The sequence below is a fragment of the Ochotona princeps genome, chromosome 26, assembly GCF_030435755.1.
Source record: "Ochotona princeps isolate mOchPri1 chromosome 26, mOchPri1.hap1, whole genome shotgun sequence".
In the NCBI taxonomy this organism is placed as follows: domain Eukaryota; kingdom Metazoa; phylum Chordata; class Mammalia; order Lagomorpha; family Ochotonidae; genus Ochotona; species Ochotona princeps.
The window spans coordinates 5,001,256-5,017,291 of NC_080857.1; the positions used below are offsets into that span (position 1 = coordinate 5,001,256).

Here is a 16,036-nt window from a genome sequence, read left to right on the forward strand (position 1 = left end):
TCCCTGCCAGGCCTGGCCCCGGGGCGCTCGGCGCGGGCGATGGGGTCGCCCTGAGGGACGTCCGGCGCCGAGCGGGCATGCTGGGGCCGCTCCGGGCTTAGGCCGCGCGGCCTGGACCCGGAGCCTGGGCCCCGAGGCCGGAGCCAGCGCCGCCTGCAACCGCCGCCGCCGCCGCCGCTGGTGGCGCGGGTGCCAGCCCTCGCCATGCCGTGGCCGTTTTCCGAGTCCATTAAGAAGAGGGCCTGTCGGTACCTCCTGCAGAGGTACCTGGGCCATTTCCTGCAGGAGAAGCTGAGCTTGGAGCAGCTCAGCCTGGACCTGTACCAGGGCACCGGGTCCCTCGCCCAGGTCCCCTTGGACAAATGGGTAAGAGCGAGCTCTCCTGCGTGCCTCCCTGGGGAAGGTTTGAAGACCCAAGTGTGGTCCGGGCTCGGAGAAGCGTGTGTGTTTTGAGTGGTGCACGTCACGTGTTCTAGAAACCCCACAGGTAGGATGGAGCTCGTGCTTTGGGGACGGGGTCTCGGAGGCAGGGCTCCGTGGCCTAGCGTTGCGGGAGGGTGAACGGTGGAGCGGCACCACTTGCGATGGCCAAGTTCCTAATTTGCTCCTTTTGGGTTGGCTCCGTGCAGCCGGTATTTGTCGGTACAGCGTCTGACCCGGAAGAAAAGTTAATTTGCCGGCTCGCGTTTGAGGATGTGTTTACCTGGGCAGCTCTGGTGCCTGTGTGTCCCCGGTGGTGCTGTTGAGTGGTGCCTCTGTGCCTGACGTGACGTAAAGGCAGGTGTTGCAATGAAACTGCCTTCCTCTGGCCATGCAGAGGCTGTGAGATGACGCTTTGTGTCTAAACAGGTGTTTCGTGTGCGACACTGGGCCTGCATCTCTGCGTTCGGTGCTTTACTGTTTGGTTTGACGAGAGTGGGCAGCTTCTCCCCTTCCCTCAACCCCTTACTTCCTGAGCCGTAGAAAAGCTGAAGTTACTGTAAGCCTGTTGTGCTGGAGACTTACAGCTTACTGCGAACTAGGGAGGGTATGTGCGGATGGTGGAGAGAGCCCCGTGTTCAGTACAGAGAGATGCAGGCCCGGCTAGTCTAGGCTGCTGCTACTGATCACAGTAGCTCACCTGCGTGTAGATAAGGTTCGTGGAATATTCCTGGAATAATTTATCCGAGTTTGCTCTGCTGTCATTCCTGCCTCAGAGAAGGGATTTGGATGTTTTTGCATGAACAGCCCAAGATTCTGTATTGTTGGTAAGGAGCAAATTATTTTGAAGGAGGGTGGCTGGATGCTTGTTAAATATTCGTTTTTAAAGATTGCGTGTCAATTCTGTAAGGTGAGCATTAGTTGTGTTATAGATGGAATTCTGCAACTTGCCAGGGGTCACAGGGCTTGTATGCTGAGGGTTAAAACCTATGTGCTGCCTAAGCTCCCGATTTTTTTGCTTGTTTCTATCACGTGCCTTCAGGCCGAGAGAGGCAGTTAATGTCGGTGGAGCATCTATGGACGCTAGGCTCACTCATTTGTGTAATCTTACTTCATTCCCAAGGAAATCAGAGATAGCTTGACTTCAGGACAGTTGGCAAAAATCAATTGTGACGAAAGTGAATGTGGGCGTTTTGTTCTCCAGGAGAGGGTTGTCAGCTGCAGCTGTGACATCAGAGCATCCAGTCAGGGCAGCACTTGTGGCAGATTGAGAGTGCGCAGTCGCAGACGCGGGTGAATCCTGACCTGATGCTCAATTGTGACTATTCAAAGTTCTGCTGCTACCTTCAGTTCCTTTTGAGGCTTGATTCTGATAACTTTCATGACCGAGGAAGGGTATGAGTGGAGATTCCTACATCCTGATGGAACAATCACCTCACTGGCTACATTGCTTCTGTTTCAGTTCTTAGCTGTCAGTTATGTGAAGCGAGAAGTGCTCACGATACCCCGGTTTTTGATCTCAGTTGCTTATTTTGGCTGATTAATTGGGAGGTGGTGTGTGTGTTTTTAATCTGGAAGGCTGTTTTTTAAAACTCTGTCTAGAACACTTTTATGTTGCCTGGAATAGCCTCCATGTTGTCAAACCTTTTGTAACCTGTGTAGATAAAGATTTTAAGAAAAATTGGCTTTTTTTTTTGTCAAGTAGATACTGTTTCCAGCAGCAAAATCTTGAAACAACATTTCCAAATACAGCTTTAAATACATTTCCAAATATAGGTTTTCAAATTGTTCTCCTTGTAGTTCAAGCAGTTACTTTTTTACTCATTCTTAAAGTGTACCTTTACTTTGAAAAGGCAGATTAAGTGTTTTTTTTTTGGGGGGGGTGGCATCTGTTCAGTTCCTGTGCTACTGATAGTTGGTGGTTATGATCTGTTCTCTCTGTAAAAGAAGGTTGCTGGTCCGTAAATTCAGTGCTTGTATATTAAACTCTAAAATATTTGGTAATAACAAAACCAGGAAGCCAGACTATTTTTGTCTTCTTCCAAAGCTTTTGTTGATTTTGCTGTGTAGCGTGCTGGAATGGAGTTTAGCCGATGCACCTCTCTTAACACTTGCCTTTTGTGTAACTACATCCCATCTTTGTAGCAGTGCCATGTATCACCTGAAGTACATTGCCAATGCTCATCTGTAATATAAAATACTGGTGTAACTTTTTTTCCCCCAAAACTTATTTATTTAGTTGGAAGTTAGAGTTACACAGAGAGTAAGAGGCGAAGATCATTCATCTGCTGATTCACTCCTCAGGTTGGTGTAACAGCAAGGGCAGGGCCAGGCCAATACCACCCTTCTTCCTGATTTTCCACATGGGTAGCAGGGGCTCAAACCCTTGGGCCATCCTCTGCTGCTTTCCCCAGGCCGTCAGCAGGGAGTTGGATCAGAAGTGGAGCAGCTGGGACTTGAACCAAGCCAGCATCGTGGGGCGGGGGCTTCATGCGCTGTACTACAATGCTGGTTCCCAGTGTAACTTTGTAATCTAGTTTTCTCTTCCATGCCTCTGAATGGTCTGCTATAGTCTTAAGTACGTTACACTCCGCTTGGAGAGCACTATTTTAAACAGCTCTGAATGGAGGAGGGCAGAATTGAGGCAAAGGATTGGGAACTACTCCACGCAGGTTGTCTTGCACTTTTGTTCCTTGTCTTTACAAGCAGTCAGAACTAAAATGTTGGAAGGAGTAATGTAAATTCTGTTGGGCAGGAGGTGGATTTAATGATTCGGTCCTCTCCCACTGCCTAAGACCGTGACTGACTTTTTAAGTGGAAGTTCTTTCATGAATTGATTTGGTGCATTTATTGAGCTCTTAGAACGGCCAGTGCGTTCAGGAAGATAGACATTAGCACTTTCTTTCTTTTTTTTTTTTTGTATATTTATTTATTTTGCTTGGAAAGGCAGATTTACAGAGTCAAGGAGAGACAGAGAGAAATATCTTCTGTCTGCTGATCCTTGCCCCAAGCGGCCGCAACAGCTGGAGCTGAGCTGAGCCGATCCCAAGCCAGGAGCTTCTTCTGGTTCTCCCACATGGGTGCAGGGTCCCTAGGCTTTGGACTGTCCTCAGCTGCTTTCCCAGGCTACAATGGGGAGCTGGATGGGAACTGGCTCCCATAAGGCATCCCAGTGCATGCAAGGCAAGGGCTCCAGCCACTAGGCTACCATGTTGGGCCAGACATTAGCACTTTGTTACACTAATCCCTTTTAAGAGCAGTTTAAGAATTGTCTTGATTACTACTTAGATCTCACTGATAGTTAAGCTTGTCTGCAGGAAACATTGATCACTAATTTTTTTGCCAGATACCGCAGTAAAGACTAGAGCTTTGTCTGCATTTTCTCTGTCCTGGATGTGAAACTCATTGATGGTGGTTGAGCAGGACCTGGCTTTCAGCAAGAGGGAAGCTCTGGAGGAATCCACACTAGGGCATGTATTGGCAGAGAGGTTCAAGTGGTGCCACCTGCAGCTCAAGAGTTAGTGACTCACATGGGGATACTGCAAGTCACAGTGATGAGAACATTGTCGGAGTAAATAACAGGGAACCAGTTTGGCCAAGTAGCTTGAGATTTTTTGTCCTGCTTACACACTGCACTAGACCTTGGGTTTTCACAGTGTGAATGAGTTTCAAAGTAATCTATGACAGAGGATTTTGCCCAAGTGCCTATAAACTTATAACCTATTTAACCTATTTAAACATACTTGAGGAAATCATATTGTGGCTTAGTGGTACCATGGTGCCTTTTTTTTTTTTTTAAGATTTATCTATTTATTTGAAAAAATTAACAGGGAGAGATAGAGATCTTCTATCTGCTTGCTTTTGCTTATTTTTATTGGAAAGGCAGATATACAGAGACAAGGAGAGACAGAGAAAGATCTTGCATCTGCTGGTTCACTCTCCAAGTGGTTGCAACGGCTGGAGCTGAGCCAGTTAGAAGCCAAGAGCTTCTTCTGGTCTCCCAGATGCGTGCAGGATCCCAAGGCTTTGGACTGTCCTCGACTGCTTTCCCAGGCCACAAGCAGGGAGCTGGATGGGAAGTGGAGCAGTTGGGATATGAACTGGTATACATATGGGATCCAGGCACATGCAAGATGAGGACTTTAGCCATTAGGCTACTGCGCCACCTCCTCCTCTTTTTTTTAATTAATTTATTTTTAATTGGAAAGACAGATCCAAGAGGGAAGGAGAGACATAAAGAAAGATCTTTTGTCCACTGGTTCACTCCCCAAGTGGCCTCAATGACTGAAACTGAGCCGTTCCAAAGCCAAGAGCTTCTCATAGGTCTCCCATGCAGGTGCACAGTCTCAAGGCTTTGGGCCATCCTCTACTGCTTTCCCAGATCATAAGCAGGGAGCTGGATGGGAAGTGGAGTGTCTGGGACATGAACTGGTGCCATACGGGATCCTGGCACTTGCAAGGCAAGGATTTAGCTCCTGAGCCATTGCACCAGGCGTAGGCTCCTCTTTCTTAACCCATCTCTCTGATGTTGGTGTTTCTTTGGGCTTTGATGAGGCCTCCTGTCATTTTACTCTGTAAGTTCCCAAAAGCTCTCTTCATCACTGTCACTTCAGTTATTCTCTCTGGTTCTTTACTTTGAGAGGGAGAGGGAACTCCCCTTCTACCTGTTCACTTCCTAAATGCATGCACTGACTGAGGCTGGCTCAAGGCTGGAGCCAGGAGCTAGGAGCACAGCCCAGTTCACCCACAGTAGGTGAAGGAACCCACTCAACTAAGCCAGTCTCACTCACTTCCACATTCTGCATTAGCAGGAAGCCTGGTATTGAACCTACGTACTACCCTGTGTGCTGCAGGCCGTGTAAATGCAGGCTTAGTGTCTCTTCCTCCTCTCTGCCGTGCCTGTCTGCCTCCCTCTCCCAGTTTGCTCTTCTGAGCTGTAGATGCAGATACCCAGGTTTGCTTTGTTCCAGTTCATTCCTGGCGTGGTAGCTGGAGAGCCTCACTGCCCTCGTGGTCCTGAGGCTGTAACATACAGTGTAAAGCTGCCATCTGCAGCACCAGCATCCTGTGGAGGCACTGATGTGAATCCCAGCTGGTCCACTCGATCCAGCTCCCTGCTAGTGTGTCTAGGAAAGCAGCAGAGGAAGGCTCAAGTCCTTGGGTCCCTGCACCCGTGTCAGAGATCTGGAAGAAGTTCCTGGCTTCTGACTGGCCCTGTTCCCACTGGTTATGGCCACTTGGGCACTGAAGCAGTGGATTAAAGATCTCCCCCTTCCCTGTCCATCTGCAACTCTGCCTTTAAATCTCATGTGGTGTCCTTGCCTAAAGCCCTCCATTGCTCTTGAGATATGTGGCTGACTCTTCACGGTCAAGAACAGGGTCTTTGGATCTGACTCCCTCTAGGCCAGCCAGGTCTATCTCTGGCTCCTCGCCCTGGCACACTAAAGCTGTTGCAGGATTTCTTTCTCAAATACTCTTATATCTCCAGTGTGTGCCTGTCGTTCCTGGACCACTTTACCTGGTGAACTCTTTTCAACTGTGTGGCCTGAGCTTAAAATAGCACTTCCTAAAGGTGCTGCCTGGAGTCTGGAGTTAGACCCTATCAGATGCTTGAATAGCACTGGGTATTTCCTGAGTTGTGTAACTCAAGACACTTGAATTGCCTGTGTGTTGCCTGGTGGAGTCTCCCGTAAGCTTGCTGTCAGCTTGCCAGGAACTCTTGTCTCAGTCTCTTCTTGCTTTATTCCTAGCGCCAGACACATTCACAGGAGTACTTGGCATCTTTGATTTAGTTGATAAATTTGTATTCTTGGTTGTATGATTTTAAAATGACCTTTGTTTTCCTCTTCAGTGTCTCAATGAAATCTTGGAGTCAGCTGATGCGCCTTTAGAAGTCACTGAGGGATTCATTCAGTCCATTTCTCTGTCGGTGCCTTGGGGCTCCTTGCTGCAGGATAACTGTGCCCTGGAAGTGAGAGGGCTGGAAATGGTCTTCCGGCCCAGCCCTCGCCTAGGTAGGTGTGTCTGTGTCTTCTGTACTTCATTTCTAATGCTTCAGACTGGGAAGGCAGCCCAATTACATTAAGTTCAGGTTTTATCTGATTTATTATCTTATATTGGTTGGCAACATGTTAAGACTTGGGCCTTTGTAGGATGTATGTGATTATAAGTTTAAAGTTGCTTCTCTGATTTTATTCATAGGAACTTTAGTGTGTAATGATTGGGTTTATGTTAAATATTTGATACCAAGTATCTGAATGACTGGTGTTTTAAAAATTCAAAATATCGTACCATAAAAGGACAAAGCTCTGGCTTACATTGGATGGTTCCAACAGTTGGAATGTTTTCTTTTAGAGCTATATTTATTTTACTTGAAAGAGTTACTGAGAAAGAGAGGGAGAGAACAGAGTCTTGCGTCTGCTGGTTCACTCTGCAAATGGTTGCAGTGGTTGGAGCTCGGCTAAGCTGAAGCTGAGAGAGGAGCTTCTTCCAGGTCTCCCACATGGGTGCAGGGACCCACCACGTCTTCCATGTGGATGCAGGGAACCACCATGTCTCGCATGTGGGTGCAGGAACCCAATACCTTGGACCATCCTCTGCTGCTTTCCTATGTCACAAGCAGGGAGCTGGATGAGAAGTGGAGCGATGGGACTCCAACCAGTCCCCTTGTAGGATGTTAGTGCCACAAGTGGAGGGTTAGTGTGTGAACAGTCGGAACATTAAAAAGAATTATAGTGTGCCAGAGTCCAGCTCCAGCCAAGTTCGGAACTCGAGAAGGGTGCGTGGATTACGCATAAAGAGGAAAGAAATGGACCCCTAGGATTTCATGATCATAATGGACAAATGCAAGAAAGCTGTCCCCTTTATTTATACAGAAGCAATCACAAGCCTTGGCACAGTCTTTTGACTCATGGTCAAATAGGTGTATCCAAGAATCACTCTGCCTTTTGTTTCACTTAAAAACAATAGAAGTTCCTACTACAATTCTTATTTTACAACTCAATCTTGTATCACAAAGGAGAACCTAAAGATTAAGGAAAGAATGAAACCCTAAATACAGGTCGCTTGATTAGCATAAGGTCAGTGGGGACAGCCAAGACAGCATGAATGATAAAAGGCCCTTTTGCAAGACATGATAATTGACATTGACCTCCAAGCTCACATTGAGTAAAAAGCCAACTCCACAGCAGCAAACAGTGCCTGGTGGTCCAGTGTCCATGCAAAGGAAGGTGGAGCTGCATTCAGGTGGCTGTAGAGACATCTGCCGGACCCTGCCTTGCAGCGGGAAATTCCTTGCAGCTCTGCCTGCGGTGGGACAACACTCTTCACACCTTCGTGTCCCCCACATCCACTGCACCGACCCCAGCAGTAGTGGATTAGAGCACACTAAAAAATAAAAATCCTTGATTCCATAATGATACAAATAAATAGGCATATAAAGTGGGCAAGGAGAAGAAGGGAATTCTTTCAACAGTAGCATACCAACCCGTAGGAAACAAAGATGGACAATTAGATGGAATTGAAAAGTTTTGAGTCCTGGAACCCAGGCACTCTAGTGAATATGGACATCTCTGCCACTGGACCCAATGCCTGAAAGGCCAACATTTAAACTGTATGGTAGCATTACAGTAATTTAGATTTGAAAAATTGATAAGGCATACTTGGAAATTCTTTTTTCTAAATTTTTTTTTAAAGATTTATTCATTTTATTACAGCCAGATATACAGAGAGGAGGAGAGACAGAGAGGAAGATCTTCCGTCCGATGATTCACTCCCCAAGTGAGCTACAACGGGCCGGTGCGCACCTATCCGATGCCGGGAACCTCCTCCGGGTCTCCCACGGGGGTGCAGGGTCCCAATGCGTTGGGCCGTCCTCAATTGCTTTCCCAGGCCACAAGCAGGGAGCTGGATGGGAAGCAGAGCTGCCGGGATTAGAACCAGCGCCCATATGGGATCCCTGCGCATTCAAGGCGAGGACTTTAGCCGCCAGGCCATACCGCCGGGCCCTTGGAAATTCTTTTTAATCTAGTATTTAATTTACAAGAATCTCTTTTAGCCATTATGTATCAATATAATTTCATATAAAAACTTAAACTCTAAAATTTTTCTACTTTAAAAATATTCCATCAGAAGAGCTTTTGAACTCCATTTTGGAGAGAATAATTGTAGAAATCTGTCCGTTTGTGGGAAGTCAGGTAAGATATGGTTGGATTTTCTGTAATTTGTGTGTTTCTTCCTCCAGGGTTGCTCAGGGTTTTATCTCCATTTATACTAGTTTCCAACACCCATGCTACCCATAACCTCTGTTGTGCCCAGATTTTGAGATCTCCAGAAATCACCGGGAGTCTGAAGTTGATCCAAGTGTACAAGGATAGTTTATTCAAGCTCAGCACATCCAAGCCTGGGTTCTTGGCTGAAAGCACGCAGCTGGTTGACCAACCAGCCAGGAGGCCTGCCAGGACCAACACCCCAAACTGGGAGTGTGGTCCCGAACAGCACATTCATAGGGTCTTTATAGGGGCAGTCCACAATAGCTTGAAAAGGGGATATTCACAATAGTCTGCAAGGTGAGGGGAAAAACCACACATTCCCTCCCTATCTCAGCTGGACAGCCCATGCCTCCAGCAGCTAAGGAAAGCACCCACTTAATTACTTGGAGCCACCTGTGAGATAACCAGACTTAGGTGGGCCTTGATTCATCAGAATTGGGACCCATTAGTGGTAAAGGTCACATAGGCCTTTTAGCCTGCAAGCTCATACAGTTTCTTAGTAGCAATGAGCCATGAACAAATGCTTGGGATTTTCATACTGAGGTTCTTCACCTCTATCACATTTCTTGCTAATTCCCTCAACTAGAAGATTTAAACCCTTAGCTTTCATAAGATTTTTGTTGACATTCAGCAGTTGACAACTTCTTCTTAATCATTTGGTTTTTTTTTAATATTGTAGGCTCTTGAAGAGCAGAATTCATAATTGATTTGTCTGTCCCCTACCTCAGGATTATCAAACTGTTGTTTGCAGGCCAAATTGTACCCATTAACTGTTTTATAAATAAAGTTTTATTGAGAGTCTTGCGTAATCACTTCCTCGTTCTGTACTTGTGTGTTTGTACCATGGCAGTGGAGTTGATGTTTGTGGTGTAGACCGTATGGCCCACAGAGCTTTCTACAGAAAGCGTTTGTTGATGCTTGCTGTGCCATCTTGACAACAGTACCATCAATTCTCGAAACCATTTGTAGGAAATTGTTTTCATGAGTGATGAATGCCACAATGCTGAAAGTTTTATGAAGGATTAATGATTTATCTGTTTGAAATATGTTACTTTAAAAAATGGCAACTCTGAGAAAGTTATTTAGAATGAATCTGTAATTTCTGCAGCAACTGGTTCTGAACCCATGTATTGGTCAAGTTTCATGACCAGCAGTATGCAGCTGGCGAAAGAATGTCTCAGCCAGAAGCTGACCGACGAGCAAGGAGAAGGGTCCCAGCCGTTTGAAGGACTGGAAAAGTTTGCTGAAACCATTGAAACAGGTTTGATACTATCGAGCATTTTCATAACTTCAGATTTTGTTTCACAACTTAGTACATTTATTTATTAAACTTGCTTGTTTGTAAAGCAAGTCCACTGGGATGATTTCTGAAAGAATTACTGTTCTTACTTCAGAGCTTTAGAATTGGGCTATGATAAACATTCAGTTATTTGCAGATTTCTTCTGTATCGTGGTTTCTCCTTTTTTGTGTATTATGCTTGCATAGTCAAGAGATTAGACTTTAACAAATTGTGTTAATCTTTACTACAAATGTCTGAGTTGTAACATGGACAAGTGCTCAGTAAAGCAAAGTATTGATTGTAAAATTCAGGATTTGGGGATGTTAAAGGAAATAAGTTTGGTTTCTTTAATTTCTAAAATCTTATAAAAATATTGGTTTGCTTATTAGTTTCTTAATAAACTTGGTGTCGCTGGTCTCTTACACCGATGATTACATTTTTAATCTAGTGCTCAGAAGAGTCAAGGTCACTTTCATAGACACTGTTTTGAGAATTGAACATGTGCCAGAAAATTCCAAAACTGGAACTGCACTTGAAATCAGAATAGAGAGGTAAGAATTCTGATGTCTGAAAACAGATTATGCTGTTGTTAACTCTAATAAAATTTCAGGATGCTTTTGGAGACTTAGGTGATAATATGGATTTATTTATTTATTTTTTTAAAGATTTTTTTTTATTATTATTATTATTGGAAAGCCGGATATACAGAGAGGAGGAGAGACAGAGAGGAAGATCCTCCATCCGATGTTTCACTCCCCAAGTGAGCCGCAACAGGCCGGTGCACGCTGATCCGAAGCAGGGAACCAGGAACCTCTTCCGGGTCTCCCACGTGGGTTCAGGGTCCCAAAGCTTTGGGCCGTCCTTGACTGCTTTCCCAGGCCACAAGCAGGGAGCTGGATGGGAAGTGGAGCTGCCAGGATTAGAACCGGCGCCCGTATGGGATCCCGGGGTGATGCAGGCCATGCAGTAGGTGTGTATAACACGAAGGTGTGAAGAGAACAGCTCCCTGACTGGCAGGGCCCGGGGAGCTACCAACTGCTTAGCAGGGCTAAGTGGATTCATCTCTGACCACCTTGACGCAGTTTTCACTCCCCCTCGCATGGACTCTCAACCACCCCACTATGTAATCTATTGAGGCATTGTCTGCCCCTGTGAGATGGCTTTTACAACCAATGTGAGCTTAAGAGTTAATGTTACTGAGGATGTCCTGGTGAGTGGGCCTTTAACTACACACAGGAGTATAATTAAGTCTGTGCTGTTTACCCATTGCCATAAAATCTGGCCCAGATATTTATCATGCTTTCTGGGGAATGGCTTGATAAGAGGAACCCTAAAAGTTATCCTGTTACTGTGACCCTAAAGGTCATTCTGCTATGACAAAGAATATAGTTACTGTGACCCTAAAGGCCATCCTGCTATGACGAAGAATATAGCTACTGTAACCCTGAAGCCTATCCTGCTAAGGCAAAAAATATAGTTACTGTGGTCTTAAAGGTTAGCCTGTCCTTGCAATTCTTTAGAAAATGTAGCTGTTTTAGTTGTTTTTATAAATTTTTAGCTAAAGGAAATATAGGGTGATTTCACTAACATCATAAAGAGATATTTTTGATTATTGTTTGATCACTTATGAAGTTGTAGAGTCTGCAGTTGTAGAGGAATGTAATGTTTATAACTTTTTGTTTTAGATCTTCATGTTTTTTCTCTTTTGATGTATTTCTCCCATTTAGTGATAGATAAGTTGTAGAACAAGAATTGTATTAGGAGTGTATTACTGCATAAGATGTGTTGTCTACTGAAAAACTCTTGGTTGCAACGTTGGAATGGATAATGCCTTGCCTAATACTGAAACAATTTGTAGAATTGTCTTTGGAAACACTCGCTCATCCATTGTAGAGTTGAAACTTAAATAGAGTAACTTAGCTCATTGCTAACTGCAATTCTTTCCGCCGTTTTTACCCTTGCTTTACTTGTTTGGTTAACAAACTGTGAGCTTACAGACCTATGGCCAACTAATGTCAATAACCCTGATCCCCACAGACCAAGGCCCCAGTCCTTTTAACTCATACGTAATTCAAGGTAGGGGTCTGGTTGACACAGATGGCGCCTAGGTTATAGCCCAGACCTGAGGAGAGCAGATGAAGACTGGCAAGCCAAGATAAGCAAGGAATGTGGAATCCTTCCTCAATCATTTCTCAAGAAGTTGTAAATTGTGCCCCCCTGAAGCTATGTTAATATGCCCCTAAGAAAAAACTTTGTACTGCTTCTGTATAAATAAAGCGGACAGCTTTCTCGCTTGGTCCACTACAATCAAGGAATCTGGTGGTCCGTCTCCTTTCTTTCTCTCTTCACGCCTCATCCACGCACCCTTCCCGAGTTCCGAACCTCGGCTGGAGCTGGACTCCGGCACCGGGGCTTTCAAGGCGAGGACCTTAGCCGCTAGGCCACGGCGCCGGGCCCGATAATATGTATTTAAATACTGCATATTTGAGAGTAAAGTGCTGCTCTCCAGGTTTTAGTTAAGTCTTATTATTGAAAACTTAAAAATACCAGTTGGGGCGTATTTGTATATAATGCTTTTCTAATAAATCTTGCTTTAAAACTAAAAAAAAAAAAAAAGCAAAAACAAAAAACAACCAACAAACAAAAACAAACAAAAAAACCCAGTTGGGACGTATTTGTATATAATGCTGTGTTAAATTCAGAGCCCATAAGTGTGAATCAATACAAAATATTATTGAGGGCTCCTGTGTTAAGGGCAGTTGTGTCAGGGGGTTTCGGTTTTTGTCATCCATGTGAGCAGTGTGGCCATGGTCTAGGCGTGTGAGTGATGTGTGTGCTGTTCCTCATCTGATGGCTGCTGTGATGAGAAAGGCTAGGCCTGCTGCTGCCTCTGAGGATTCTGTTAGGATTAAAAACAAGGAAGCTTAATGCGTGCGTTAGTGGCAGACATGGGAAGACAGGCACGTGGCTTTTATTTTTGTGTCTGTCCACTTGGAAGCCTAGGGATTTGTTTACCTGTGTGTTGGTTTGGGAGCAGCTCTTGAGCCCTTGTGTGGCTGCTGTGACGGCAGAGATGAGGAGGGTGACGTGACACCGAGTGCTGGAGGTCATGTGTGCAGCGCCCTGGGTTCTTGGCGAAACTTTGTGCAGACATTCGTTTGGATCTGTTAGTAAAACAGTTATTGTTAATAGGTCTTTGATGTTAAGACAAGTTAAAAAGAAGCTTAAATCTCATGCATTTAGAACTGCATTCTGTATCTTTAAAGCAAGACTAGTTACACATAAGAATGCAGTGTGTGTCATTCATGTTAGACCGCTGACCGGGAGCCAAATGGGGCCTTGTTTTTATGAAGAGGTGTTTTGTGATACATTGCAGGAATTATTTTCCATGCAACTACTTTTAAGAAGTTATTAATCCCCAATTTTGAGAGCCTTATCAAATTATCTTTCTTGAAGTTCACATCTCTTTATAAAAATATTTTTGCTGTAGTAAGGCATGATGGGGCTGACCCATGTTAAAACTACATGCATTTCTTGTTATCGCAGATAGGGTTTTTTTTTAGGAGTTTAGTCGAATGATCTTTTTGTTTTCCACCTTCAGAACTGTGTACTGTGATGAGGCTGCTGATGAATCCTCAGGGGTTAATGTGCACCAGCCCACAGCTTTTGCTCACAAGTTGCTGCAGCTCTCTGGAGTGACTCTCTTTTGGGATGAGTTTTCTGCATCAGCAAAATCTTCCCCGGTGTGTTCAGCTGCACCAGCGGTAAGAAGAAAACGGGCAATGCAGTCCTCGCCATGGGGGCGGGTCGTGAGGCCTGAAACTGCCAGGATGTAGACAGGGTGTATTGATTGGTGTTCGTAAGGTGTGGGAGTCACACAAAGATTCTGTAATGAAGATAGATCTTTCAAAGATTTTAAAATGTAATAGATGCCTTTCCTAGCAGTTTGCTTTGTTTTAGTTTGGTAGAAAAATGTTGATTACTGTATCTCGGGAAAAAATGTCCTTTGGCAGTCAAGTTACTGGACGTCCCCAGTGTTTGTACTTACTTTCACAGTGAATATATTGCTAAAGGTTGACCTCCAAGTTATATCTCATACCTTATTTGTAACCTAGGAATTCTGTTCATATCCTCCAAGAGCACAGATAAAATAGTCATTCCATAATTACCTTGGAGGTTTTATTTCACAAATCAGTTTTTCTTAATTATATGGAATCTCTTTTTTTGTTGCTTTGACTTGCATAACATAAACATTCATACACTGCTTTCCATGTTGTGTCTTTGTTGCTAATGTATTTGGTTGGTTTATTGTATTTCATTTTATTTATAAGTTACTGATTTATCCATTTTAGCATACCATTACAGTTTTGCACGTCAAACGGTTTATTCTTTTCAAGTTGACATACTTTGTTTTGTTAGCACTCAAGCATTGTGACTTGACAGTCACTTTACTCTTATTACTTTATTGTAGGAAAGTGAGCCGAAGTTGTCACCTAGCTGGAACCCCAAAATTGTTTATGAGCCACACCCACAATTAACTAGAAATTTACCTGAAATAGCACCCTCTGATCCAGTGCAGATTGGAGGGTTGGTTGGTAGGTTGGAATTAAATATCACGTTGAAACAGAATGAAGTACTTCCTGGAGCAAAGGTCAGTGTTGTGTTTTATGTAAGTATTCTTTAGTCTCACAGTGGTTCACTATTGATGGCTGTAGATTATCCCGTAACTAGGGACCTTCCTTCCTGGAAACAGTGTTTTCTGTCTCATTAATGCGAGGTGTCTTAATGCTCTGGCTCAAAGGTTTTATGGAGGGTTGTCCTCATCATTCTCCCCTGTCCTACAAAAACAAAACCCCTTTGTTGTGTTAGTATAGCTTCTTTAGTTGAGATAAATGGGAATTTATGAACTAACCTATGTTTATCATAAGGTTAAACAAGAAGAGATTTTAAAAGCAAGGAGTTGACTCTAGAAGATGCTTATACATGTAAAACATTGCTCATTTATGTTTGGAGTAGAATGACCGTTTTATAGCTGTAGATTTCTGACAGGATTGGTTTTTCCTCATGGCATGTTATTTTTTGGAGGACGTTGTTTAAAGACAGCTGTGCTTGTTTCTTAGTGTTCGATATTGATCACTTGGTTGGAGAATTTGCAAACTTGTATTTATGAGGCCAGTTTAAAATATATTTGTTAATTGCTAAATTTTGTGCTTTGAAAACTGACTTTTTATGTAATCCCTATAAGATACAATTTAAATGAAGAAGCCGTTGGGATTTGTGTGTTTGCTCACTGGTCTCCTCTGTGTAGATATCCAAGTGACTGTCTTATGCTTTCATTACCCAAGTTCTTGGAACAGAGGCAGAGATGCCTGGAATGCAATCTTTGCCTTATGAAAAGCTGCAGTAAGGGGAACGTGAAGGGGACCCACTAGTTACGTATGACTATTCATGCAAAGATGGCCAGAGCATAAAGTATCCAAAGTGCTTCCCTTGAGAGGAATGCTGCAGAGCTGCAGCAGGAGAGCAGTGATGGCGTGCATAAAGTATCCCAAGTGCTTCCCTTGAGAGCAGTGCTGCAGAGCTGCAGCAGGAGAGCAGCGATGGCGTGCATAAAGTATCCCAAGTGCTTCCCTTGAGAGCAATGCTGCAGAGCTGCAGCAGGAGAGCAGTGATGGCGTGCATAAAGTATCCCAAGTGCTTCCCTTGAGAGCAATGCTGCAGAGCTGCAGCAGGAGAGCAGTGATGGCGTGCATAAAGTATCCCAAGTGCTTCCCTTGAGAGCAATGCTGCAGAGCTGCAGCAGGAGAGCAGCGATGGCGTGCATAAAGTACCCAAAGTGCTTCCCTTGAGAGCAATGCTGCAGAGCTGCAGCAGGAGAGCAGTGATGGCGTGCATAAAGTATCCCAAGTGCTTCCCTTGAGAGCAGTGCTGCAGAGCTGCAGCAGGAGAGCAGTGATGGCGTGCATAAAGTACCCAAAGTGCTTCCCTTGAGAGCAATGCTGCAGAGCTGCAGCAGGAGAGCAGTGATGGCGTGCATAAAGTACCCAAAGTGCTTCCCTTGAGAGC

At 44.5% G+C, this 16,036-nt stretch overlaps 1 protein-coding gene across 3 annotated transcripts in view; it reads left to right on the forward strand.

Annotated features, from left to right (window-relative positions):
* The first annotated feature begins 3 nt into the window (after window positions 1-3).
* Window positions 4-16,036, forward strand: part of ATG2B (autophagy related 2B) — a 64,006-nt gene continuing 47,973 nt past the window's right edge. For all 3 annotated transcript variants that reach the window (XR_009244253.1, XR_009244254.1, XM_058655221.1), the window contains exons 1-6: window positions 4-366; window positions 6,272-6,434; window positions 9,799-9,951; window positions 10,419-10,521; window positions 13,572-13,734; window positions 14,442-14,621. Coding sequence is in view for 1 of the 3 variants with exons in the window: in XM_058655221.1 (XP_058511204.1) it covers window positions 205-366; window positions 6,272-6,434; window positions 9,799-9,951; window positions 10,419-10,521; window positions 13,572-13,734; window positions 14,442-14,621 (924 nt within the window). In the remaining 2 variants the exon portion in view is untranslated. The remainder of the gene's footprint in view (window positions 367-6,271; window positions 6,435-9,798; window positions 9,952-10,418; window positions 10,522-13,571; window positions 13,735-14,441; window positions 14,622-16,036) is intronic.